Source organism: Scyliorhinus canicula, chromosome 7 (genome assembly GCF_902713615.1).
Source record: "Scyliorhinus canicula chromosome 7, sScyCan1.1, whole genome shotgun sequence".
In the NCBI taxonomy this organism is placed as follows: Eukaryota; Metazoa; Chordata; class Chondrichthyes; order Carcharhiniformes; family Scyliorhinidae; genus Scyliorhinus; species Scyliorhinus canicula.
In genome coordinates, this window is record NC_052152.1 from 205,685,554 (window position 1) to 205,710,909 (window position 25,356).

Consider the following 25,356-nt stretch of genomic DNA (forward strand, 5'->3'; position numbering starts at 1 on the left):
GATGGAGACTCCATACTTTCCGACACCAGAAGGCTTCATCTTCATCCGGGTGGGCAGCACAAGTGGATAGCACTGTGGCTTCACAGCACCAGGGTCCCAGATTTGATTCCCTGTTGGGTCACTGTCTGTACGGAGTCTGCGCATTCTCCCCGTGTGTGCGTGGGTTTCCTCCGGGTGCTCCGGTTTCCTCCCACAGTCCAAAGATGTGCAGGTTAGGTGGATTGGCCATGATAAATTGCCCTTAGTGACCAAAAAGATTAGGAGGGGTTATTGGGTTACGAAGATAGGGTGGAAGTGAGGGCTTAAGTGGATCGGTGCAGACTCGATGGGCCGAATGGCCTCCTTCTGCACTGTATGTTCTATCCAACAGGTTCCATTGGAGAAGCGTGTACGAGGGCCAAAGGGACCCAAAACCATTTCCTCCACTTTTGGGGCTGGTTTAGCACACTGAGCTATACAGCTGGCTTGTAGTGCAGAACAAGGCAGCAGCGCGGGTTCAATTCCTGTACCGGCCTCCCTGAACAGCTGCCGTTATGTAGCGACTGGAGACTTTTCACAGTAACTTAATTGAAGCCGACTTATGACAATAAGCGATTATTATTATTATTATATTATTTGTCAGCAGCAAACAAGGTAAGAGAAAATGGTGGGTCGCGAAGATCGGCCGGCGTGGGTCGCGAAGCTCGGCCGGGTTGGGTCCCAAAGGTTGGCCAGTTGGTAAAAATGAGTCCCCGGAAAAATAGTTTGAAGAACACTGCTGTAAATCACACATGTACAGCCAAAATGTCCTGTGGTGAAGGGCTGAACACTAAGTCAAGGGACAGCAATGCTGATCATTCTTGTGTTTCTTATGAATGGGGGGATATTTTGTCACACTTTGACTTGAGCCTTGTGAATACCAAAGAGGCTTTGCAGAGTCAGGAAGCCATCCAGTGTACATTACTGAGCCTTTGCCTTGTCATGCTGTTGATATGGCTAGTCCAGTTAGGTTTTCAGTCAATGGTCACTCCAACATGTTGATAATGGTGGACTTATGGGGGCAGAAGAGCTGTGCTTTATCTTGTCCATGCTGATAAGTGCTTGGAACTTCTCTGGCGCATACATCAACTGTAACTTGTCAGTCTAGTCTGGATGTTGTCCAAGTCCTGTTGTAGGATGGTACTGACTGCTTCATATTGAAAGAGTGTGAATAGAGCTTAGACAAAGTCTGCAAACAGTTCCACGCTTGATGTTGCAATGAAATTAAGATCAATGATCATAGAATTTGCAGTGCAGAAGGAGGCCATTCGGCCCATCGAGTCTGCACCGGCTCTTGGAAAGAGCACCCTACCCAAGGTCAACACCTCCACCCTATCCCCATAACCCAGTAACCCCACCCAACACTAAGGGCAATTTACCATGGCAAAATCCACCTAACCTGCACATCTTTGGACTGTGGGAGGAAATCGGAGCACCCGGAGGAAACCCACGCACACACGGGGAGGATGTGCAGACTCCGCACAGACAGTGACCAAAGCCGGAACCGAACCTGGGACCCTGGAGCTGTGAAGCAATTACGCTATCCACAATGCTACCGTGCTGCCAGATTAAAATGTTTGGGCTGGTATTTTCCTAAATAAATAACACCTGTAGTGATGCTAAAGGACTGAAATGATTGGCCTCCAATAACTTTCCTTGGTGTCAGTCTGGTGTTGCCAGTGCTGATGTAAGTCAGGCCTTTGACAGCTAGTCCACCACAGCTAGTACCAAGAGGTTAAAGGGAGGACTGTATTTGTCCGATTGTAACTCATTATATAATACAGATGTGTCATATACAGATTAGGAGATGGTGGCGTAGTGCTAATGTCACTGGTAAACCAAAGGCCAAGGTTAATGATTTGGGGGCACAGACTCAAATCCCACCATGGCAGCTGGTAGAGTTTAAAGTTTATTAATAAATTGGGAATATAAAGCTTGTGTCAATAACCAATCTCAGTTTGTTGTAAAAACCTAATTCACTTATGTCCTTTTAAGCAAGGAAATCTGATGTCCTTATCTCGTCTGACCTACATTGACCCACACAATGTGGTTGACTCTCAACTGCCTTCTAAAGTGGCCTAGCAGATCACTCAGTTCAAGGCCAATTAGGGATGAGCAACAAATGCTGGCATTGCCAGTGATACCCAAATCTCATGAAAGAATAAAGGAATCCAAATTCCATCCATGGCCTCGACCCTCACTATCTCTGTAACCTTTTATAGCCTTACAATTCTGCAAGATCTTTTCACTCCTCCAATTGCTCTCATGCCCCATTTTAATCAGAGGTATGCTGTGCCTTCAGTTGCCAAGGTCCTAAACTTTGGAATTCTTTCCTTCTAAACACCTCTACATCTCCTCTTTTAAAACACTCCTAATTAAAACCACTTCCTTGACCATACTTTTGGTCACCTTCCTAATGTCTCCTGTTACTCATTGTCAAGTTTTGCTTAAAGTTCCTGTGGAGGAATATGCTACTACATTAAAGGCAATTTATGAATGCAACTTGTTGTCACATATGACTAACTCAAAGATTATCCCTTTAAATCCACAATTTTCCATTCTACTAGGACTCCTTGGTCCACACTTGGTTTAATGCTGCCTTAATATTGAGGGTAGCTACTTTCTGTAACTGAGACACCTCCAAAAAAATCTGAAAGGTGGTCTGACCCCCCGCTGGTTCGGAGAATCCCCGGGGGGAGGCGCGAATCCACCTCACCGGCTGCCGTATTGTCTGGCTCCGTTTTACGGGCGGGGCGGGATTCACCGCCGGTCAATAATATCTTATATGATCTATATAGATGAACACCTAATTTTGGGCCGGTCAGGGGCCGTTGGCAGCTGACCCCCCTCCCAGCGATCCTCTGGGCCCCGATGGGCCGTGCGGCCGTCCATTTTTGGTCAGTCCCACCGCATGGGTTACGTATGCTCCCACACGGCAGGACCTGGCAGGTTAGTCGGCGGGGACAGTCCTTGGGGGGGGGGGGGGGGGGGGGGGGGGGGGCGGCGGGGGGATCCGACCTCAGGGGCCCACCAAACTGCGGGCAGGCTTGTACCGTAGGGGCACTTCTTCCTTCCACGCCAGGCCCCGGTAGGGCTCCGCCATGGCCGGCGTGGAGAAGAGAACCACCCCGCACATGCGCCAAAATACGCCGGCCGGTCTGCGCATGCGCGGAATCACGGCGATGGTTCCGCGCATGTGAGAGATCATGCCGGCGGTTCCGTGCATGCGCGAACTCGCGCCGTCCCTTCGCCGCCGGCTGGAGCGGCTCCAACCCCTCCGGCGTTCACCTAGCCCCCTAGACAGGTGAGAATTCCTCACCTTGGGGGGGCTGTTGACGCTGGAGTCGTTGGCGCCGGTTTTCCAGCCTGTGTGGTCCCCAGAAGGGAGAATCCAGGCCGTGAAGTCTTTTAAATTGCCAAGAGGAAGATAACTTGATGGCTTGGATAACTTTGCTCAAGGTTAATAAAACAAATCATCTTTTGGATACTGAAACAATGGCACAAAGCAAGTTCAAATGAATCCACAGAATCGGTACGGCATAGGAGGTAGTAATTTGTCCATTGTGTCTGCACCAACTCTCAGAATGAACAACGCACCTAGTTCCATTCTCCACCCTTCTCCCCGTAATTGAGACAGGATGGTTTAAAACAGCCACAATAATGTAAAAGCATTTTTTCCTGCTCATGGCAAGAATCGGTTACAGAACAAGTCCGGCCTGTGCAGAGTGTCTCAGGCAGAATTATAGAGGACAACAAAGGATGGTAGAACAATTGAAGAGATAAAAGTACTTTTACCTACCTTTTGTACAACAGGCAAAAGTAAAACTCAAATGTGTTGTAAACAGATGGGAATGCTTCATGCTGTGTTAAAGAGACTTGGGTGGGAAAAGCTAAAGATCTAATTTATCCTCAGTTCTGAAGTAAATAGCTGAAGTTGTGGCAGATGCCCTGGTAAATATTTTCAATATTCCGTTGGGACCAAGGGCCAGTGAAGGTACCTGTTGAACCCTTATAAAGACACAATCTGGTAACAATAGAACTGCAAGGTAACCTCACTGAATGTCTCAGTAAAGCTTTATCAAGGCATTTGATTAAAATCCCTCATGAGACTGTTAGCAAGATGTAGCTCACAGAATTGAGGGCAAACTGGTGACCTGGTTAGGAAATTAGTTGAGCAGCAAGAGACCCAACTTTATGTTAGATAATTTGGACGTTCTGAATTCTCCCTCAGTGTACCCGAAAAGGTGCCGGACTGTGGTGACTAGGGGCTTTTCACAGTAACTTCATTGCGGTGTTATGTAAGCCTACTTGTGGCAATAAAGATTATTAAAAAGAAGGCATTGGCGTTTGTGTTGGAGCCTGAACTGTTTATTTATTTTTTAAGTTTTCCAATTAAGGGGCAATTTAGCGTAGCCAATCCACCTACCCTGCACGTCATTTTGGGTTGTGGGTGTGAGACGCACACAGGCACGGGGATAATGTGTAAACTCCACACGGACAGTGATCCAGGATCAAACCTGGGTCCTCAACACCATGCGGCAGCAGTGATAACCACTGTGCCACCTGTTCACTGTACTTATTAATGATTAGGTGACATGATAGACAACCGGGTGGGCACGTGGCACAGTGGTTAGCATTGCTGCCTATGGCGCTGAGGACCCGGGTTCAAATCCTGGCCCTGAGTCACTGTCCGTGTGGAGTTTGCACATTCTCCCCATGTCTGCGTGGGTTTCACCCCCACAACACAAAGATATGCAGGGTAGGTGGATTGGCCACGCTAAATTGCCCCTTAATTGGAAAAAATATAATTGGGTACTCTAAATTTATTTTTTTAAATGATAGAAAGCCACACATCCAAATTTGCCAAAGATACAAAGATGGACAGCACTGAAAATAGTACATGTGGAAGCATAAAATTACAAAGTGATATTGATAAATGAAATGGATGGCCAAAGCTGTGGCAAATAGATTTCAGTATAGGCAAGTGTGTGTTCACTGTCCGTATGGCGTTTGCACATTCTCCCCATGTCTGTGTGGGTCTCACCACCACAATCCAAAAAGATGTGCAGGGTAGGTGAATTGGCCACACTAAATTGCTCCTTTTGAAAAAAAAAGAATTGGATACTCTAAATTTATTTTTAAAAATAGGTAAGCGTGTGGTCATCCACTTTAAACCTATAAAAAGGATAGATCAGAGTATTTCCTAAATGGTAAAAAGGTGGAAACAGTGTCAGCCAAAAGAAAATTAGGTGTCCATCTATATAGATCATATAAGATATCATTGACAGGTGGGCTCAATAATCAAAACAGTAATGGAATTCTGGCCTTTATATCTAGAGTAGTATATAAAGGTTCAAAATCATGCCACAGCTGAACAAAGTTTTGGTTAGACCACACTTGGAATACTGTATTAATTTCTCGGCATCGCACCTTAGAAAGGATATACACTCCTTGGATAGTGTCCAGCATAGATTTATTGCAATGATACCTGGACTCAAAGGGTTAAACAGCGATTAACAAAACAGCGATTACACAAAATAAGGTTGTTGTGTTAACCCTTCAGGAGGCCCAGGGATCTGCAACATCAGACACCCTGTGGCCTCACCTGAATACGATTTACTCAGATGAAGGGGCAGGGCTAACCCCCCTTTTCCAAGAACTGCTGGGATATAAATACCCCAGCCAGGGTGTGGTCTGGGCACGGGAGACCGTTTGGTGGAGTAGGAGTGGATAGTAATCAAATATTTCTCCAGACATTGCTTCTGAGTGAGTGGTTGCTTGCCTGAGACTTTAGTTGTATTCCTGAAATGTAGATTATGGGATGATTTAATCCAAGGTATTAAGGATATGGTAAATAGAAACAATTCTTGTTGGTTGAGGAATCTAAGAAAAAGGACACAACCGGAAATTAGAGCCAGGCCTTTCAGGAGTGAAATAAGGAAACCTTTTTTTTTTATAAGCAGAAAGGGTGGCAGAAATTTTAAACTCTCTTCAACAACAGGTGCTGGGTCAATTGTTGATTTTAAATCTGAGATTGATAGATTTCTTATTTTTCAAATTGAGAGTACCCAATTATTTAATTCCAATTAAGTGGCAATTTAGCCATTTAGCCAAGTAGCAATTTAGCCAAAAAAGATGCACACATGAGGTACACAAAGAAGAACAAAGAAAATTACAGCACAGGAACAGGCCCTTTGGCCCTCCCAGCCTGCGCCAATCCAGATCCTTTGTCTAAACCTGTTGCCTATTTTCCAAGAATCTACTTCCCTCTGTTCCCCGCCCGTTCATATATCTGTCCAGACGCATCTTAAATGATGCTATCGTGCCCGCCTCTACCACCTCCGCTGGCAAAGCGTTCCAGGCACCTACCACCCTCTGCATAAAAAACTTTCCACGCACATCTCCCTTAAACTTTCCCCGTCTCACCTTGAAATCGTGACCCCTTGTAATTGACATCCCCACTCTTGGAAAAAGCTTGTTGCTATCCACCCTGTCCATACCTCTCATAATTTTGTAGACCTCAATCAGGTCCCCCCTCAACCTCTGTCTTTCCAACGAAAACAATCCTAATCTACTCAACTTTTCTAAATAGCTAGCACCCTCCATACCAGGCAACATGCTGGCGAACCTCCTCTGCACCCTCTCTAAAGCATCCACATCCTTCTGGTAATGTGGCGACCAAAACTGCACGCAGTATTCCAAATGTGGCCAAACAAAAGTCCTATACAACTGTAACATGAGCTGCCGACTCTTGTAGTCAATACCCCGTCCGATGAAGGCAAGCATGCTGTATGCCTTCTTGACCACTCTATCGACCTGCGTTGCCACCTTCAGGGTACAATGGACCTGAACTCCCAGATCTCTCTGTACATCAATTTTCCCCAGGACCCTTCCATTGACCATATAGTCCGCTCTTGAATTAGATCTTCCAAAATGCATCACCTCGCATTTGCCTGGATTGAACTCCATCTGCCATTTCTCTGCCCAACTCTCCAATCTATCTATATTTTGCTGTATTCTCTGACTGTCCTCCTCGCTATCTGCAACCCCACCAATCTTAGTATCATCTGCAAACTTGCTAATCAGACCACCTATACCTTCCTCCAGATCATTTATGTATATCACAAACAACAGTGGTCCGAGCACGGATCCCTGTGAAACACCACTAGTCACCATTCTCCCTTCCACCACTACTCTCTGTCTCCTGTTGCCCAGCCAGTTCGTTATCCATCTAGCTAGTACACCCTGAACCCCATACAACTTCACTTTTTCCATCAACCTGCCATGGGAAACTTTATCAAACGCCTTACTGAAGTCCGTGTATATGACATCTATAGCCCTTCCCTCATCAATGAAGTTTGTCACTTCCTCAAAGAATTCTATTAGGTTTATAAGACATGACCTTCCCTGCTCAAAACCATGCTGCCTATCACTGATAAGTCTATTTTCTTCCAAATGTGAATAGATCCTACCCTCAGTATCTTCTCCAACAGTTTGCCTACCACTGGCATCAAGCTCACAGGTCTATAATTCCCTGGATTATTCCTGCTACCCTTCTTAAACAAAGGGACAACATTAGCAATTCTCCAGTCCTCTGGGACCTCACCCGTGCTCAAGGATGCTGCAAAGATATATGTTAAGGCCCCAGCTATTTCGTCCCTTGCTTCCCTCGGTAACCTGGGATAGATCCCATCCAGTCCTGGGGACTTGTCCACCTTAATGCCTTTTAGAATACTCAAAACTTCCCCCTTCCTTATGCCGACTTGACCTAGAGTATTTAAACATCCATCCCTAGCCTCAACATCTGTCATGTCCCTCTCCTTGGTGAATACCGATGCAAAGTACTCATTAAGAATCTCACCCACATAGGGTTTACTCCCGAATAGATTTTTTCGTCCTGAGCAGGGGATTGATCCCGAGGGTGGAGGACGCCGAGTATTCGGCCATACCAATTTCAGACCATGCTCCGCACTGGGTCGATCTGGAGATGGGGGAGATGCGGGACCAGTGCCCGCTGTGGCGTCTGGACGTGGGATTGCTGGCTGATGAGGAGGTGTGTAGGAGGGTCCAGGGAAGTATTGAGCGGTACCTTGAGGCCAACGATACGGGGGAGGTCCGGGTGGGGATGGTTTGGGAGACTCTGAAGGCAGTGATCCGGGGGGAGCTGATTTCCATCCGGGCCCATAGGGAGAGGGAGAGACTGGTGGGGGAGCTCCTAGATGTGGATAGGAGGTACGTGGAAGCCCCGGAGGAGGGATTGTTGTGGGAACGGCGTAGCTTGCAGGCCAAGTTCGACTTGCTGACCACCAGAAAGGCGGAGACACAGTGGAGGAAGGCGCAAGGTGCGGTTTATGAGTATGGGGAGAAGGCGAGCAGGATGCTAGCGCATCAGCTCCGCAGGCGGGATACGGCTAGGGAAATTGGTGGAGTGATGGATAAGGGTGGGAATGTGGTGCGGAAGGGGGCAGAGGTGAACGGGGTCTTTAGGGACTTTTACGAGGAACTGTACCGGTCGGAGCCACCGATGAGGGGGGGGGGGGGGTGATGGAGAGCTTTCTGAACAGGCTACGTTTCCCAAAGGTGCAGGAGGAGCTGGTGGAGGGGCTGGGGGCGCCGATTGAGTTGGAGGAGCTAGTCGGGGGATTGGTCAAATGCAGTCAGGGAAGGCGCCGGGGCCGGATGGGTTCCCGGTGGAATTTTATAAAAAGTACGCGGACCTAGTGGGCCCCCTGTTGGTGCGGACCTTCAATGAGGCATGGGAGGGGGGGGCTTTGCCCCCGACGATGTCACGAGCGCTGATTTCTTTGATCCTGAAGCGGGATAAGGACCCCCTGCAGTGCGGATCATACAGGCCAATATCGCTCCTCAATGTGGATGCTAAGTTGCTGGCCACCAGGATAGAGGACTGTGTGCCAGGGGGGTGATACACGAGGATCAGACAGGATTTGTCAAGGGAAGACAGCTTAACACGAATGTGCGGAGGTTGTTAAATGTTATGATGATGCCAGAGGGGGAGGCGGAGATAGTGGTGGCGCTAGATGCAGAGAAGGCCTTTGATAGAGTTGAGTGGGGGTACCTGTGGGAGGTGCTGGTGAGGTTTGGATTTGGGGAGAGGTTCATCAAATGGGTGAGGTTGCTTTATGAGGCCCTGATGGCGAGTGTAGTTACTAATGGAAGGAGGTCAGAGTACTTCAGGCTCTACCGTGGGACCAGGCAGGGGTGCCCCCTGTCCCCCTTGCTTTTTGCACTGGCAATTGAACCTCTGGCTATGGCGTTGAGGGAGTCGGGGAGGTGGAGGGGTCTGGTGCGGGGTGGGGAGGAACATCGGGTTTCGCTGTATGCGGACGACCTGCTACTGTATGTGGCAGACCCAGTGGGGGGAATGCCGGGGGCGATGGAGCTGTTGGCTGAGTTTGGGGGCTTTTCGGGCTATAAGCTGCATCTGGGCAAGAGCGAGGTATTTGTAGTGCACCCGGGTGATCAGGAGGAGGGAATTGGTAGGCTCCCGTTTAAGAGGGCAGTGAAGAGTTTTAGGTACTTGGGGGTGCAGGTGGCCAGGAGTTGGGGGACTCTCCACAAGCTTAATTTTACCAGGCTTGTGGAGCAGATGGAGGAGGAATTTAAAAGGTGGGACATGGTGCCGCTATCGCTGGCAGGTAGAGTGCAGTCAGTCAAAATGACGGGGCTCCCGAGGTTCTTGTTCCTTTTTCAGTGTTTGCCCATCTTTATCCCTAGGGCCTTTTTAGGAGGGTGTCTAGCAGCATCATGAGCTTTGTTTGGGCGCATGGGACCCCGAGGGTGAAGAGGGTCTTCTTGGAGTGGGGCAGAGATGGTGGGGGGCTGGCGTTACCCAATCTCTCGGGGTATTATTGGGCGGCCAATGTGTCGATGGTGCGCAAGTGGGTGATGGAGGGGGAGGGGGCAGCATGGAAAAGGTTGGAGATGGCGTCCTGTGGAGGCACAAGCCTGGGGGCCCTGGTAAAGGCGCCGTTGCAGCTCCTTCCTACGAGGTGTACCACGAGTCCGGTGGTGGCGGCTACCCTCAAGATCTGGGGGCAGTGGAAGCGGAATTGGGGGGCTCGATGGAGGCCCCACTAAGGGGGAACCATCGGTTCGTCCCGGGGAACATTGATGGGGGGTTCCAGGGTTGGCACAGAGCGGGCATCAGAAAGTTGAGGGACCTGTTCATTGATGGGAGGTTTGCGAGCCTGGGAGAGTTGGAGGAGAAATTTGAGCTCCCCTCGGGGAACATGTTCAGGTATCTGCAGGTAAAGGCGTTTGCTAGGCGGCAGGTGGAGGGATTCCCTTCGCTTCCCGCAAGGGGGGTGAGCGACAGGGTGCTTTCGGGGGTCTGGGTCGGAGAGGGGAAGATATCTGATATCTACAAGGTAATGCAGGAGGTGGAGGAGGCATCAGTAGAGGAGCTAAAGGCTATGTGGGAGGGGGAACTGGGGGAGCAGATCGAAGATGGGACATGGGCGGATGCCTTGGAGAGGGTTAACTCTTCCTCCTCATATGCGCGGCTTAGCCTCATCCAATTCAAGGTGCTGCACCGGGCCCATATGGCCGGGACTAGGATGAGTAGGTTCTTTGGGGGCGAAGACAGGTGTGTCAGGTGTTCGGGGAGTCCAGCGAACCATGCCCATATGTTCTGGGCATGCCCGGCACTGGAGGAGTTCTGAAAGGGGGTGGCGAGGATGGTGTCGAGGGTGGTGGGATCCAGGGTCAAGCCAGGCTGGGGACTCGCGATTTTCGGGGTTGCGGTGGAGCCGGGAGTGCAGGAGGCGAGAGAGGCCGGTGTTTTGGCCTTTGCGTCCCTAGTAGCCCGGCGGAGGATCTTGCTACAGTGGAAGGATGCGAGACCCCCAAGTGTGGAGACCTGGATCAATGACATGGCGGGTTTTATTAAGCTGGAGAAGGTCAAATTCGCCCTGAGAGGATCGGTACAAAGGTTCTTTAGGCGGTGGCAGACTTTCCTCGACTTTCTGGCTCAGCGATAGGGAACTAGGGGAGGGGAGCGTTGACTATGTTTATTTTATTTTAATTTATTTTCCAGTTCTCTTGTTTACTGGGTTTGGGGGGGGTGGGGGGTTCGATATATGCATTGCTACGGTCTTGGGGGTGTTATGCTTATTATTGTGTTGTTTTATTGTTGCTTGTTACTGTTTGTTGTTATATATTTTGTAAAAAATTTTCAATAAAAATTATTTAAAAAAAAACATTTCCTCTGACTCCACGCATAAATTCCCTCTTTTGTCTTTGAGTGGCCCAATCCTTTCTCTAATTACCCTCTTGCTCCTTATATACGAATAAAAGGCTTTGGGATTTTCCTTAACCCTGTTAGCCAAAGATATTTCAAGACTCCTTTTAGCCCTCTTTATTGCGCGTTTGAAATTTGTCCTACTTTCCCGATATTCCTCCAAAGCTTCATCAGTTTTAAGTCGCCTAGATCTTATGTATGTTTCCTTTTTCACCTTAGCTCGTCTCACAATTCCACCCGTCATCCATGGTTCCCTAAGCTTGCCATTTCTATCTCTCATTTTCACAGGGACATGTCCTGCACTCTAATCAACCTTTCCTTAAAAGACTCCCACATTTCAAATGTGGATTTACCCTTAAACAGCTGCTCCCAATCCACATTCCCTAGCTCCTGCCGAATTTTGTTATACTTGGCCTTTCCCCAATTTAGCACTCTTCCTTTAGGACCACTCTCGTCTTTGTCCACGAGTATTCTAAAACTTACTGAATTGTGATCGCTATTCCCAAAGTAATCACCGACTGAAACTTCAACCACCTGGCCGGGATCATTCCCCAATACCAGGTCCAGTAAGGGCAGCACGGTGGCACAGTGGTTAGCATTGCTGCCTACAGCGCTGAGGACCTGGGTTCGAATCCCGGATGTGGGTCACTGTCCGTGTGGAGTTTGCACGTTCTCCCCGTGTCTGCGTGGGTTTCACCCCCACAACCCAAAGATATGTAGGATTGATGGATTGGCCACGCTAAATTGCCCTTAATTGGAAAAAATAATTGGGTACTCTAATTTTTTTTTTAAAATACCAGGTCCAGTATGGCCCCTTCCCGAGTTGGACTATTTACATACTGCTTTAAAAAACTCTCCTGGATGCTCCTTACAAATTCTGCTTCATCTACGCCTCCAACACTACATGAGTTCCATTCAATGTAGTACCCTACTGGCTTTAGTTGCTGCCTCTTTACTGACCTCTAACTTCCTAATCTGGTTCCCATCCCCCTGTCACATTAGTTTAAAACCTCCCCAACAGTGTTAGCAAAAGCACCCCCTAGGATATTTGTTCCAATCCTACCCAGGTGTAGACCATCCGATTTGTAATGGTCCCACCATCCCCAGAACCGGTTCCAATGTCCCAAAAATCGGAACCCCTCCCTCCTGCATCATCTCTCAAGCCACGTATTCATTCTGACTATTCTTGAATTTCTACTCTGACTGTCTCGTGGCACTGGTAGCAATCCTGAGATTACTACCTTTGAGGTCCTACTTTTTAACTTATCTCCTAACTCCCTCAATTCTGATTGTACAGGCAACTAAAAACAAATAAAGCACTTGAAGAATACAAGGAAAGTAGAAAAGAGCTCAAGCAGTGATCTAGGAGGGCAAAAAGGGTCACCAAATGTCTTTGGCTGACAGGATTAAGGAGAATCCCAAGGCATTTTATATGTATATTAGAAATAAGAGGTTAGCTCGAGAAAAAGTTGGTCCACTCAAGGACAAAGGAGGAAAATTATGTGTGGAACCAGAGGAAGTAGGTGAGTTCCTTAATGAGTATTTTGCATCGGTATTCACAAAGGAGAGGGATGCGTTGATTGGTGGTATCTCAGAGGGATGTTGTAAACACTTTAGAATAGGTCGTTATTATGAGGGAGGAAGTGTTAGGTGTGTTAAAAAGCATTACGGTAGACAAATCCCCAGGGCCAGATGGCATCTATGCCAGATTACTGAGGGAAACAAGAGATTAGATCGCTGGGCCTCTGACAGAAATCTACCAGATTCCTCTGACAGCGCTACCAGAAGGACGTGGAGGCTTTGGAGAGAGTACAGAAAAGGTTTACCAGGATGTTGCCTGATATGGAGAGTATTAGATATGAGGAGAGATTGAATAAACTGGGATTGTTCTCCCTAGAGAGACGGGGGCTGAGGGGTGACCTAATAGAAGTTTATAAATTATTAGGGGTATAGATAGGGTGAGCAGTTGGGAGGCTTTTTCCGAGGCATAAATGACATATACAAGGAGGCACAAGTTAAAGGTGAGGGGGGAAAGGTTCAGTGGAGATGTGGGGGGCAAGTTTACACAGATGGTGGTAGTGGCCTGGAATGCACTGCCAAGTGAGGTGGTTGAGGCAGATACGTTAGCGACCTTTAAGACTTCTCTGGATAGCCACATGACAGGGTATAGAAGGACACAGGCAGTTGGTCTAGAGAGGACACGTGATCGGCACAGGCTTCAAGGGCCGAAGGGCCTATTCCCGTGCTGTATTGTTCTTTGTTTGTTCTAGTGTGGCCACGCCACCTACCCTGTACATCTTTTGGATTGTGAGGCAAGATCCATGCAGACACGGGGAGAATGTGCAAACTGCACATGGACAGTGACCTGGGGCCAGGATTGAACCCGGATCCTCGGCGTTGTGAGGCAGCAGTGCTGACTACCCCTGCTGCCTGGAGACTGATAGATTTCTGATAAGAAAAAGTAATAAGGAATATGTGAAAATATGGTCTCAGTTTCTGACATCTGTATATGTGATTTTTTTTCTTTATGATAACTCTCAAGTGAGTAATATAGAAAAGAAAATATTTATATCTTTGCACTTTAGGACATTTACCTCTTTGTAAATCATCTGCAGAAAGCATTGGAGAGCTTCACTTTTGTTCACAGCCCCTTGCCAATCATACAGCTTGTGGAACTTCTTTTTGCTCCTGATAAGAAAACATCTGAAACATTTTCTGTGAAAAGTGACATGAAAGATCTATTTGACAAATCGATAGAAAACTGCAAATTCTGGAAATCTGAAACAAAAAACAAAAATTGCTGGAAATGAACAGATTAGTCTGCATCTATGAAGAGAAAAGACAAGCGAATGTGACAGCACCACAGTAAGATTTTAACTCAGAAGTGTACATTAACCATTATTGGGAATAGTTTAAATCATTTAATTTATAATGAACAGTAAAACAAACTTGAAATGAATACAAACATTAACTTCTGATAAAGAACCTTCCCTGGTCTCTGGTTACATTTTGGACCAAATAGAAACAATCAAAGACAAATATTTAAAATAATATTGGGACTAAGTCATCCATACAGAACAGAAATACTGGAGTTGATTTTTCTGGTCCTCTTGTGCCTCACACACAGACCTGGAGGTTCTCAGGTACAACAGCAATTATGCTGGCAAATGGTATTTGGCAAAGTGTTGGAACATAAAGTCTTGCTGGAATTGTATAGAGCTTTGGTGGGGAAACATCTCGAGTACTACTTATGTTTTGTGTCTCCTGACCTAAGGAATATAATTGCCTCAAAGAGATGCAACAACGGTTTACTAGATTGGTTCCTGGGATTACAGGGTTGCTCTATGTTGAAATTTTGAGAAGAATGTGTATTACATTCCTATGAAGACGCAGGAAGGCCTTGTAAATGAATAAACATATTTATTGTAGCCATAGAAAACAGCCGCTATGGCGGTGTACACACACAATAAATCCCCGTCGGGATTCCCAGGATGCCGGTCCCTTTTTACATAGTCTTTTATATAACTTTTACATAGTCTAGTAACGAACCCCAGTTGGACGGGCCCACTAGCGGGAACGCTCTTATTCCATACGTAACACGGGGAGATCAGTTAGGGTACTCCTGTGGGCCTCGTGAGGGTTATTGCACCCGCCACCCCCACCAAGTCCTAAAGTTCCCCTCCAGTGGTCAGCTGAGGGGGCCTTTAAAAAAAAAATGTTGAGTACCCAATTCTTTTCTTTCCAATTAAGGGGCATTTTAGCCTGGCCAATCCACCTAGCCTGCACATCTTTGGGTTGTGGGGGTGAGACCCACGCGAACAGGAGGGGAATGTGCGAACTCCACACAGACAAGGTGGGCCTTCTTTGCCACTTCACATGTGCTTGCACCTTTGTCAGCGGTGGGGCTGGAGGGTCACTTCCAGAAGCTCAGCTCCAGTTGCGGCGTCATCCATAAGTGCTGCTGCTTCTGTATCCACGTCCAAGGCCGAGTTGTTGCCGACATGTCGGTCTGGATGCTGGCCCATGGTGGGTTGTGCCTCTTGGCTGTATGGCGGTACCAGCAGTGGAGCCACTGATGTGCCTGGCGTGGTTTCCTCTGAGGCAGGTTCCCTGCCCTTGAGGTGGCGCACATGTTTCCACATGTTCTTTTCTTGGGTTCTAACCTTGTACGAAATGGGCCCCGTTATCTCTAACACGACCCCAGGGACCCAATGGGCGCCCTCGCTAAACCTCCAGACATACACAGTGACTCCTGGTTTAAAGCCGCTGGTTGTGGTACATTTGGGGGCACGACCCATGCAGACACGGGGAGAATGTGCAAACTTCACAGTGACTTGGGGCCAGGATCGTACCTGGGTCCTTGGCACTGTGAGGCTGCAGAGCTAACCACTGTGATACCGTGCCACCCTCGTCTCTACGTTCCTAGACTTGGAAATGGCAGGCTCAGGTGGGTTCAGAAGCGTAGGCCCATTAATAGCTCCGCTGGTGCTACTCCCGTTGTCATGTGAGGCATGGTCTGATAATGGAACAGGAATCTTGCCAGGCTGGTTTCAAAGGAGCCGTGTTCTGTTTCCACATGCCTTGTTTGAATGTTGAACCACCGGCTCTGCCAAACCATTTGAGGCAGGTAGTATGGAGCAGTCCGGATGCGCCTTACCCTGTTGGTACGAATAAATGATTGGAACTCCTCACTAGTGAACGGGGTCCTGTTGTCAGTGACCAATACCTCCGCTATCCCGTGAATGCTAAATGATGCCATGATTTCTTCATGGTAGTTCTCAAACTGGTGGTGGAGATATGGTGCACGTCCAGTTACTTGGGAGCTTCTACGAGGCCCAGAAATGTGGACCTCATGAACGGCCCAGCGAAGTCGACGTGCAATCCCACCTAGGGGCATCCTGGTCATTTCCAGGAATGGAAATAGGCCGATGGAGGGAGCTTCTAGTGTTCCTGGCATGCCGGGCATCGGTTTATGACTCTCTCAATGTCGCCGTCAATTCCAGACCACTGCAATAGCTCCTCACTAGCATCTTCATATTCGAGGTCCCCAAGTATCCACTATTCTGGTCCTGTGGGATCATCTCTTGGCCCAGCCGCGAATTTATCATGCAACCCCCTCATAGAAGAATACCATCTTCCACAAGAAGCTCCTGTTGCTTTATGGTGTAGGGCTGTAGCGCTGCTGGGGGGCTTTCCTGTTACCCACCGTGGAGGATGATGTTACATAGCTTTGCCAACATGGAATCCATCTGGGTCCATGTACAAATCTGCATGGTCATCACGGGCAGAATTCTATGACGGTCAGCATTGCCATGACCTTATGTGTTACTGGTGAGGAGGGGGCTCAAAGGCAGTGGGAGTCGACTGAGGGCATCAGCATTTGCTATCTATTTGTATACCCGGGCGATGCTCAAATGTGTACTCATAAGCCACTAGTAACAAGGCACAGCAGTGGATCCGGGCTGAGGTTATGGTGGGAATTCCCTTGTCCTCCTTGAAGAGGTCCAGTAGGGGCTTATGGTCAGTAAAAGGAGTGTCACAGATTATCATTGAATTTACTGTGCAGACGGAGGCCATTTGGCCCATCGAGTCTGCACCAGCTCTTGGAAAGAGCACCCTACCCAAGGTCAACACCTCTACCCTATCCTCATAACCCAGTAACCCCATTCAACACTAAGGGCAATTTTCGACACTGAGGGCAATTTATCATGGCCAATCCACCTAACCTGCACATCTTTGGACTGTGGGAGGAAACCGGAGAACCCGGAGGAATCCCACGCACACACTGGGAGGATGTGCAGACTCCACACAGTGACCCAAGCCGGAATCGAACCTGGGACCCTGGAGCTGTGAAGCAATTGTGCTATCCACAATGCTACCGTGTCGCCGTAGATGTACTTATTAAATCTTTTCACCGCATTTATCCCAACCAACCCTTCTTTATCTATCTGTGCGTAACGACGTTCCACATCAGCCAGGGTCCGAAAAGCTTGCGCTACTGGGCACTTTGTGCCGTCACCCCATCAATGGGAGCCATGATGTGGAGATGCCGGCACAGTATGAGCACAGTAAGAAGTCTTACAACACCCTGGGTCTTCATACTGGCAACGAGGTAAGAACAACAATTACAATCCTGCACATCACAGCCACATCAGAATATTGCCATGCAGCAATGAGTTTGGTGAAGTTTTGAAAATACCGCTCAGTGGCAAATTGGAGGCCTTTGATGCAGGCCTGGAGGATTGGGCCCAATACGCCAAGCAAATGCAGTAGGCAAATGGCATCAGTGGAGAGCACCGATGGAAGGTAATCCTTCACAGAGTGAGCACAGTAAGAAGTCTTACAACACCAGGTTAAAGTCCAACATGTTTGTTTCAAACACTAGCTTTCGAAGCACTGCTCCTTCCTCAGGAATGGGAGAACACTGCTCCAATGCCGAATGGAGAGACGTCACAATGTGTCAACGATGGGAAACTGTAGCTCCTCTTTATCCTTGCAAACGCATCCTCTTGTGGCTCACCTGGAGTCTGCACAGCCTTGTTAAACTGACACCATTGCATAATCACGGACAATTTGGGTCGTACTGATTTGCCATTAATTCCACTAGTTCATCAAAGGAGTTCGAGTCTGGAGCTGCCAGTTACTTGAGGCTTGGGATTATGCCAAAGTTTGGGGTCCCTCAGACGGCCAGGAAGATTACCTTCCATCGGTGCTCTCCACTGATGCCATTTGCCTACTGCATTTGCTTGGCGTATTGGGCCCAATCCTCCAGGCCTGCATCAAAGGCCTCCAATTTGCCACTGAGCGGTATTTTCAAAACTTCACCAAACTCATTGCTGCATGGCAATATTCTGATGTGGCTGTGATGTGCAGGATTGTAATTGTTGTTCTTACCTCGTTGCCAGTATGAAGACCCAGATGTCCCTTGTAAATTAACAAACGTGAGATTATTGTAGCCATAGAAAATGGCTGTACCGGCAGCATACACGCACACAATAGGCCCCATCAAGACCACCAGGATGCCAGTATCTGTCTGGGCTGGCTTTTATAAAGGGCACAATTTAACGGAAACATTTTAAAGTGTCATTTAGGGCGGATTTTGCAGAGTGTTTCATGCTGGCTTTTGCGGTGAGATCTACACCGGTATTTACCCACACTTAGTAATTTCTTTGGGGTTTAGGGGGTTTCTCCCCGGTCTAGCCACACTTTTTCAGCAGTGGACAGCTGAACTCGCTGGTGAGACCGGTTCCTCGGAAATTGGAGCAGGTCTCACCAAGAGAGGACACCCCACTATGGGAGTCACTGAGGGTCCCCCCTTTTCAGGCCTCCCCACCCAGTCTTTCGGACCCCCATCTTTCACCTCCTATCCAACCTTTAGGATGCCCTTTCACACCTGCCTTTCAACCCCCCCTCCCTTCACACCCCCTCTTTCATGGACATGGCTTCCCTCAATCCCGTCCTTGGCAGTGCATCTGCAAGTGCCCCTGCCAGCCTGGCAATGCCACTCAGGCACCTTGGCAGTGCCAGCCTGCCAGTGCCACCTGGGCACCATGGAAATGCCAGCCTGACAGTATCACCTGGGCACATTGGCAGTGCCATTCTGGCAATGCCAAGGTGCCGAGGTGCCAGAGGGAGAGCCAGGATGCCACCCTGCCCTGACCCGATCACCCATGGGTCTCCAACGGCCTGGGAGACACTACTCAGGTGCCGTTACACCTGGTCCATGTTTGTGTGGACCTAATGGCTCATTTAAATATGTACATCTGGATCTCGCCCAGCGAGGCTGAAATCCAGATCGCGACGTCTCATGAGATCTCATTGGTATTAGGGTTTCCAAGCGTTACAAGTTTCGCAAGACGCCTCTCGCAAGATTTAACGGCCTCCAAATTCCACAAGTGCAAAGGGAGATTGATTACGGTATCCCCATGAGGGTTATTACAATTCCCTAGAGCAAAGAAGAGTGAGAGATAATCTAATTGAAATGTCAAATTCTTGGGAGGGTGTGAATGGGTAGATGCAATTTGCTCTGGTCGGACAGTCTGGAACTAGTGATCCTAGGGCGTGATTGAACAGAGAGGTTTCTAAGTGTGGTAGCGAGTGGGAACTGCCACGAGCTTCCCGATGCTTGGCCCGTGAGGCCGTCACCGGTATCAATTGTTAATTGGACCACTTAATGAAGCCCATGGGCGTCACGCTGCAAATGATGGTCCTGCTAGCTGATTCGCCAGGACCGCACCAACCAGCTCCCCGCTAACGAGAGGGCAGCACATAAGCCGATCCTGCAGAGAAAACCCCACACAACCCACCCCCATGCCACTGAAGTGTCCAGCCCCATGTATCAGGGATACTGACTTGGCCAGATTGTTAAGACGTGGTCGAGATCAGATGAGATGCCCTGTTCCCGAGGGGCTCGGAGGGTCAGCCACAGGGTGGCTAATGAAGCCTGGGATGAAGTTGCAGCAACTGTTGCAGCAACTGACTCAGGGAGCGTCACCAGAACTGGCACCCAGTGATCAACAACCTCCACCAGTCGTCATGGCCGTCACTGATGAGCCACACCTTGGACACCACCACTCATGCTGCTGACGTCGTGTTCCAGGCTCTCCACTGTGGTCGCCTCTAGCAGTGATATCATCACCCCTCCCTACCCTCGGCAATGACCCGCTGGCAGTGCCAACAAAATCCCTGGAGTGATGTTACACAGACCCTGGGATGGTCCTGGGTGGATGCAGGGGGTGTGGGGGGAATGGGATGACAGAGGAGGCCAGGTCCTATGTGAAGTGGCTGAGAACAAGAGCCTCTCTGCTGCTGCCTGTCCCCCATCCTCCGGCTGATCCGGCAGGTCCCCACTGGGCTCATCCTCCTGCCTCTCCTGGTCCAGTGCCTCCTCGTCCTCCTCCTCGAAGGTCTGTGGAGGGCACAGTACACAACGATGCTCATGAGGCCACCCGGACTGTCATTGAAAGGTGCATCGGACTCCTGAAAGTGCGGTTCCGTGCCTCAACCCATCTGGTGGTACACCTCCCAGAGGGTCGCCCGCTTTGTGGTGGTTCTCCCCCCCACCAAAAAACTGAGGCACCAACCCCAGTGCACCCGGGCTCATTCCCTGGGAGCGAAGATGGCTACTCACCTCAGGTCCCCGCAGCAGCATCATGTTTTTAAAAAGGTGTACTAATCGGCGCCCACATGACCACTTGCTGGGGAGGCGGTCAGATCACGGGAGGCGGTTAGATAGAGGGTCGCTCCCATTAATTGTATGAGATTGACCTTAAATGGTGATTATTGATTTCTCGTCACGCACAGTGGGATCCTGATTTCGCCAACAGTAGCGGGCCATTTAGATTGCAAACCAATCGGCGGCAGGTGCGACTCTCGATTTTGGTCTCTTTTGCAATCTATCGGCCACGTCGCATTCTCACTCAAGCTGATCGCGGCCATTAAATCGCTCCCTTAGTCTCAGGAGAAGAGGTCAGTTATTTAAAACTAAGATAATGATCTCAAGGACAAGTCATCCCATCAGAGGGCTTGTTCTACAGAATGAAACAAGCATGCTCTGCTGGTCTCTGTGCATCCTTCCAGAATTATCCTCTTTAAAAAAATTATTCACTAATCTTCAGGTCTATCTTTGGCTTACAAAGACCCCAGAAATTCAATTATCTGCTTTGAGACTTCTGCAGCAGCAAGTAGAAACAGGAACACCCCCTTTGTTCCTCATTTTCATGAGATTCCTAAACATTGCAAATATCACAAATTCTGTTTCTCGTTCTGATTTTTCTTTTTTTTAAATTTGGAGTATCCAATTCATTTTTTCCAATTGAGGGGCAATTTAGAATGGCCAATCCACCTACCCTGCACATCTTTGGATTGTGGGAGGTGAAACCCACAAATGTGCAAACTCCTCACAGACAGTGACCCAGAGCCGGGACCTCAGCACCGTGAGACAGCAATGCTAACCACTGCGCCACCATGTTGCCCTGTGATTTTTTATTTCCAATATGTGTTCAATGGGGCGGCACATTAGCACATTTGCTTCACAACGCCAGGCACTCCGGTTCGATTCCCAGCTGGCTCACTGTCTGTGGGAGTCTGCACATTCTCCCAGTGTCTGCGTGGGTTTCCTCCAGGTGCTCCGGTTTCCTCCCACAAGTCCTGAAAGACATGCTTGTTACGTGAATTGGACATTCTGAATTCTCCCACCATGTACCCAAACAGGCACCGGAGTGAGGCGACTTTTCACAGTAACTTAATTGCAGTGTTAATGTAAGCCTACATGTGACAATAATAAAGATTATTATTATTGATTCACTGCATATTTCATACTGTTGCCTAAATTTTATTTTACTGTGTTCACAACTAACTAGTTTCCTCTCAAAAACCTTTGTTATAGCTGATGGCTCTTCCTCCCAGTAATCTGGGCTCTCCCATTCTATCCCTTTTTTGTTTTAATGAGCCCTTTGAATCAACATTCAAACCGATATATTCCTTCAAAGTTGATTTCACATTATAAAGCATTAATATACTTGTACCATCTAAGCTCTAGTAGAGACACATTCTTTATTATTGATCTGCTAGACACCCGTTACAGTTTAACAACTTAACCCTCAGACATTGTAGAACTCCTTTTCGGCTTCTCCCATTTTATTTGAGGTCAGCACAATGTTGTTTGGTCGCCTTTCTCTATCTCCTCCAGTCGGCCCCCATTCCTCTTCAAATCTTGCTGTGTTTATGTTTCTTACCACCACATCTTTCCATCCCTTGTTCCCTCCTTCCTGGTAGACCTATCTCTATCACTCGCTTCACTACATTTCCTCTCTCTTTGCAACAGATGACCATGCCAATTCAATCTCTTCTCAGGTACGTACTTCAATGCTCTCACAATCTTCACCGACTCCTTGATAAGCAGTTCCTGAACTTGTCCTTTCTCAGTACCTCCACATACCCATCTCAGCATCCACATTCCATTAGTGTCCAGTTATTCCTCTCCTCTTTGTATTGCCCTAGTTTCTGCACCACATAACAAGGACGGTCTCACAACTGTTTTGTGGATTCTGCCTTTCAGTTTCAGTATAACGGTCCACTGCACTTTTCCCAATTACTCAAACCCGAGTCAACCATCTTTTAGTGCTTTTTCTCCAGTTCTCCAGATTGTCGTTCATGTTCCCATCATCCCCACCACGTAGCTCAATGTCACTGGCAAACATCATTGACCATGGCACTTGCTCAGTTAGAACATCCATGACAATCAGGAAGAGGAAGGAACCTCAAGTGCCGATCCTTACGCAACCCAGCTTTGGCTTCAAAGTCTCACTGACCCCACACTGCTTCTTACTCTTGCCGGACACTCCTTGTACATGTTCTGTAATAGTTGTACGTACTTCTCAAAAGACATCGCAAATTCTAGCATATCTCCGGATGTCTTCCCTAGGCATCCGGTCATAAGCCTAGATCTATGAATACAATCTTCATGCTACATTGGCCTTCACGATTTTTCTCCAACAAAACAGAAATGGCATCAGTGGTAGTTCTTCCAGGATTGAGCCTGGACTGCCATTCCTGGATTTCTACTATTTTCTCAGTCTCTAGACTATGACTTTCTTCCATACGCTGTCACGCGATGTCCGTTCATTCGTTGTCGCAGCGTCTGCATGGTCTCGCCAATGTACCACGCTTCAGGACATCCTTTCCTACAGCGTATGAGGTAGACAACATTGGCCGAGTCCCCGCGTACCTAGTGGGTGGTGTTCTCACGTGTAATGGTGGTATCCATGTCGATGATCACCAGGCAGGAATGTTCCCTTCCAGTCGTGGAACACTTCAGCAGTCAAGGGCATTCCGCCTCTAATCTCCGGGTAAGCGTTCTCCAAGGCGGCCTTCAGGACGCGCGACAACGCAGAATCGCCGAGCAGAAACTTATAGCCAAGTTCCGCACACGAGTGCAGCCTCAACCGGGACCTGGGATTCATGTTGCATTACATTCATCCCCCACCATCTGGCCTGGGCTTGCGAAATCCTACCAACTGTCCTGGCTTGAGACAATTCACATCTCTTTAACCTGGGGTTCCCCCTATCTTTGGATCTGTAAAGACTTAATTACCTGCAAATGCTCACATTCTAAGCATCGTCTTGCATTTTTGAATTTGTCTATATATATGTTTCTGGAACATGTTGTAAGACTTCTTACTGTGCACACTTTGAAAAAGCACCTTACCTAGTGCCATGCTCCTACCCTACCCCTGTAACCCAGTAACCTCACCAAACGCCTTTGGACACTAAGGGACAATTTAGCATTGCCAATCCACCGAGCCTCCATATCTTTGGATTGTGGGAAGAGACTGGAGGAAACCCACACAACACGGGAAGAATGTGCAAACTCCACACAGTCACCCAAGGCCGGAGTTGGACCCAGGTCCCTGGCACTGAGAGGCAGCAGTGCTAACCACTGTGCCACCTGGAATTTGCTGCGTAAGTTATTCATAGAGGATTGGACAGTCCAAATTTAAGGGTTGGGGGAAATACACCACCACTTCTAAACAGCGCCGGCTCTAGGGTTGCTGGCGCCCCGGGCAAACTGAACTTCGGCGCCCTTGGTGGGGGGGGGGCGAGGGGGGGGCGGGGCCGGGGGGGGGCGAGGGGGGCGGGGCCAGGGGGTGGGGGGCGAGGGGGGGGCGGGGGGCGGACCCGAGGGGGGGGGGCGGGGGGGCGGACCCGAGGGGGGGGGCGGGCCCGAGGGGGGGGCTGGGGGGGGCGGGCCCGAGGGGGGGGCGGACCCGAGGGGGAGGCGGGGGGGGCGGACACGCGGGGGGGGCGGACGCGGGGTGCGGACCCGAAGGGGGGGCAGACCCGAGGGCGGGGCGGGGGGCGGACCCGAGGGGGGCGGGGGGGGGGAATGAGCGGGGGGGGGGCGGACCGAGCCGGGGGGCCGCCCTGGGGGCGGGCGGCCACCGCGCATGCGCTGGTTGGCACCGGCCCAACTGCGCATGCGCGGGACCCGAGTCTCTGGCGCCCCCGAGCACATGGCGCCCCGGGCGACTGCCCGAGTTGCCGGTGCCTTGAGCCGGCCCTGCTTCTAAAGGAGGGGAGATCGAAAGTCCAAAAAACAGTTTTGTGTTTATGGAGTGGCAGTGAGAGGAGAAATCGAAACTGTTTAAATAAATCCCGCTGCTGTCTGTAACACTAGCCAGAGTGTGGTTATCGCTGTGGCACAAGGGCAAAGCTCAGCTCTTATTGACACTCACTAGACACATTCCAAACATGGAAGAAAACCTCCTTGGGTGAGACACCAGAAGACCAATAGTACCTGCAGAAAACACAATAATATTTTCTGGCATTGAGTTCTCTGTAATCCCCCCCATGTTACATCAGAAAATGATGCACAAATTGTGGTTCAAGGTGACAGCTCCGTTTCATTTTTTAAATTTAAAGCACTCAATTCCATTTTTTCCCTCCCAATTAAGGGGCAATTTAGCGCGGCCAACCTCAACTGTTTCTGATATCCAGTTTAATGCCGGGACAAACCCTATCTTTCTGAAATTTGCAAAGGTTGGCCAAGTAGGTGGGAAGGTTCTGGCTGTGGGGTTAGTTGGCTGAGCGGCCACGATGGGCTGAATGGCCTCCTTCCTCCTGTTCCTGGCCGTTTCACTGGGGCGAGCGGAATGCCAGTTGGGATAGTATTGGGCGCAGCCGAGTGGCCGACATTATTGATATTTATACAGACTTGTCTAAATCCCCGACACAGTCGGTTCGACCCCGTGCCTCTTTTCCAGTCTCCTCACCCGAATGGGGAATATTTTTACCTCAGCTATTGTCTGAGAAGCAGGGCCGGGGCCTTCTGAATTTTAGTCAGCACCGAACGCCTCAGGACAACATCTCCGGCGCTCGAGCGCCAGGCGGCGGGGCGGGGCCACACGGCAAAGGGGCGGGGCTGCTGCCAGCGCCCGGGGTGGGAGGGGGAATGGGGCGGGGCCTGAAGGGTCGGGGTTGCTCCAGAGCCGGGGTGGGAGGGGGAATGGGGCGGGGCCTGAAGGGGCGGGGCTGCTGCCAGAGCCGGGGTGGGAGGGGAATGGGGCGGGGCCAGAAAG

The 25,356-nt window shown here is 49.3% G+C and overlaps 1 protein-coding gene across 3 annotated transcripts in view; it reads right to left on the reverse strand.

Annotated features, from left to right (window-relative positions):
- Window positions 1-25,195, reverse strand: part of LOC119969738 (death-inducer obliterator 1-like) — a 188,794-nt gene extending 163,599 nt beyond the window's left edge. For 2 of the 3 annotated variants that reach the window (XM_038803761.1, XM_038803758.1), the window contains exons 1-2: window positions 25,072-25,195; window positions 13,873-14,056 (exon numbers count right to left, since the gene is read on the reverse strand). In XM_038803761.1, coding sequence (XP_038659689.1) covers window positions 13,873-13,887 — 15 coding nt within the window. In that variant the 5' untranslated portion in view covers window positions 13,888-14,056; window positions 25,072-25,195. The remainder of the gene's footprint in view (window positions 1-13,872; window positions 14,057-25,071) is intronic. The other variant, XM_038803760.1, reaches the window with a different exon arrangement.
- Between the last annotated feature and the right edge of the window lie 161 nt (window positions 25,196-25,356).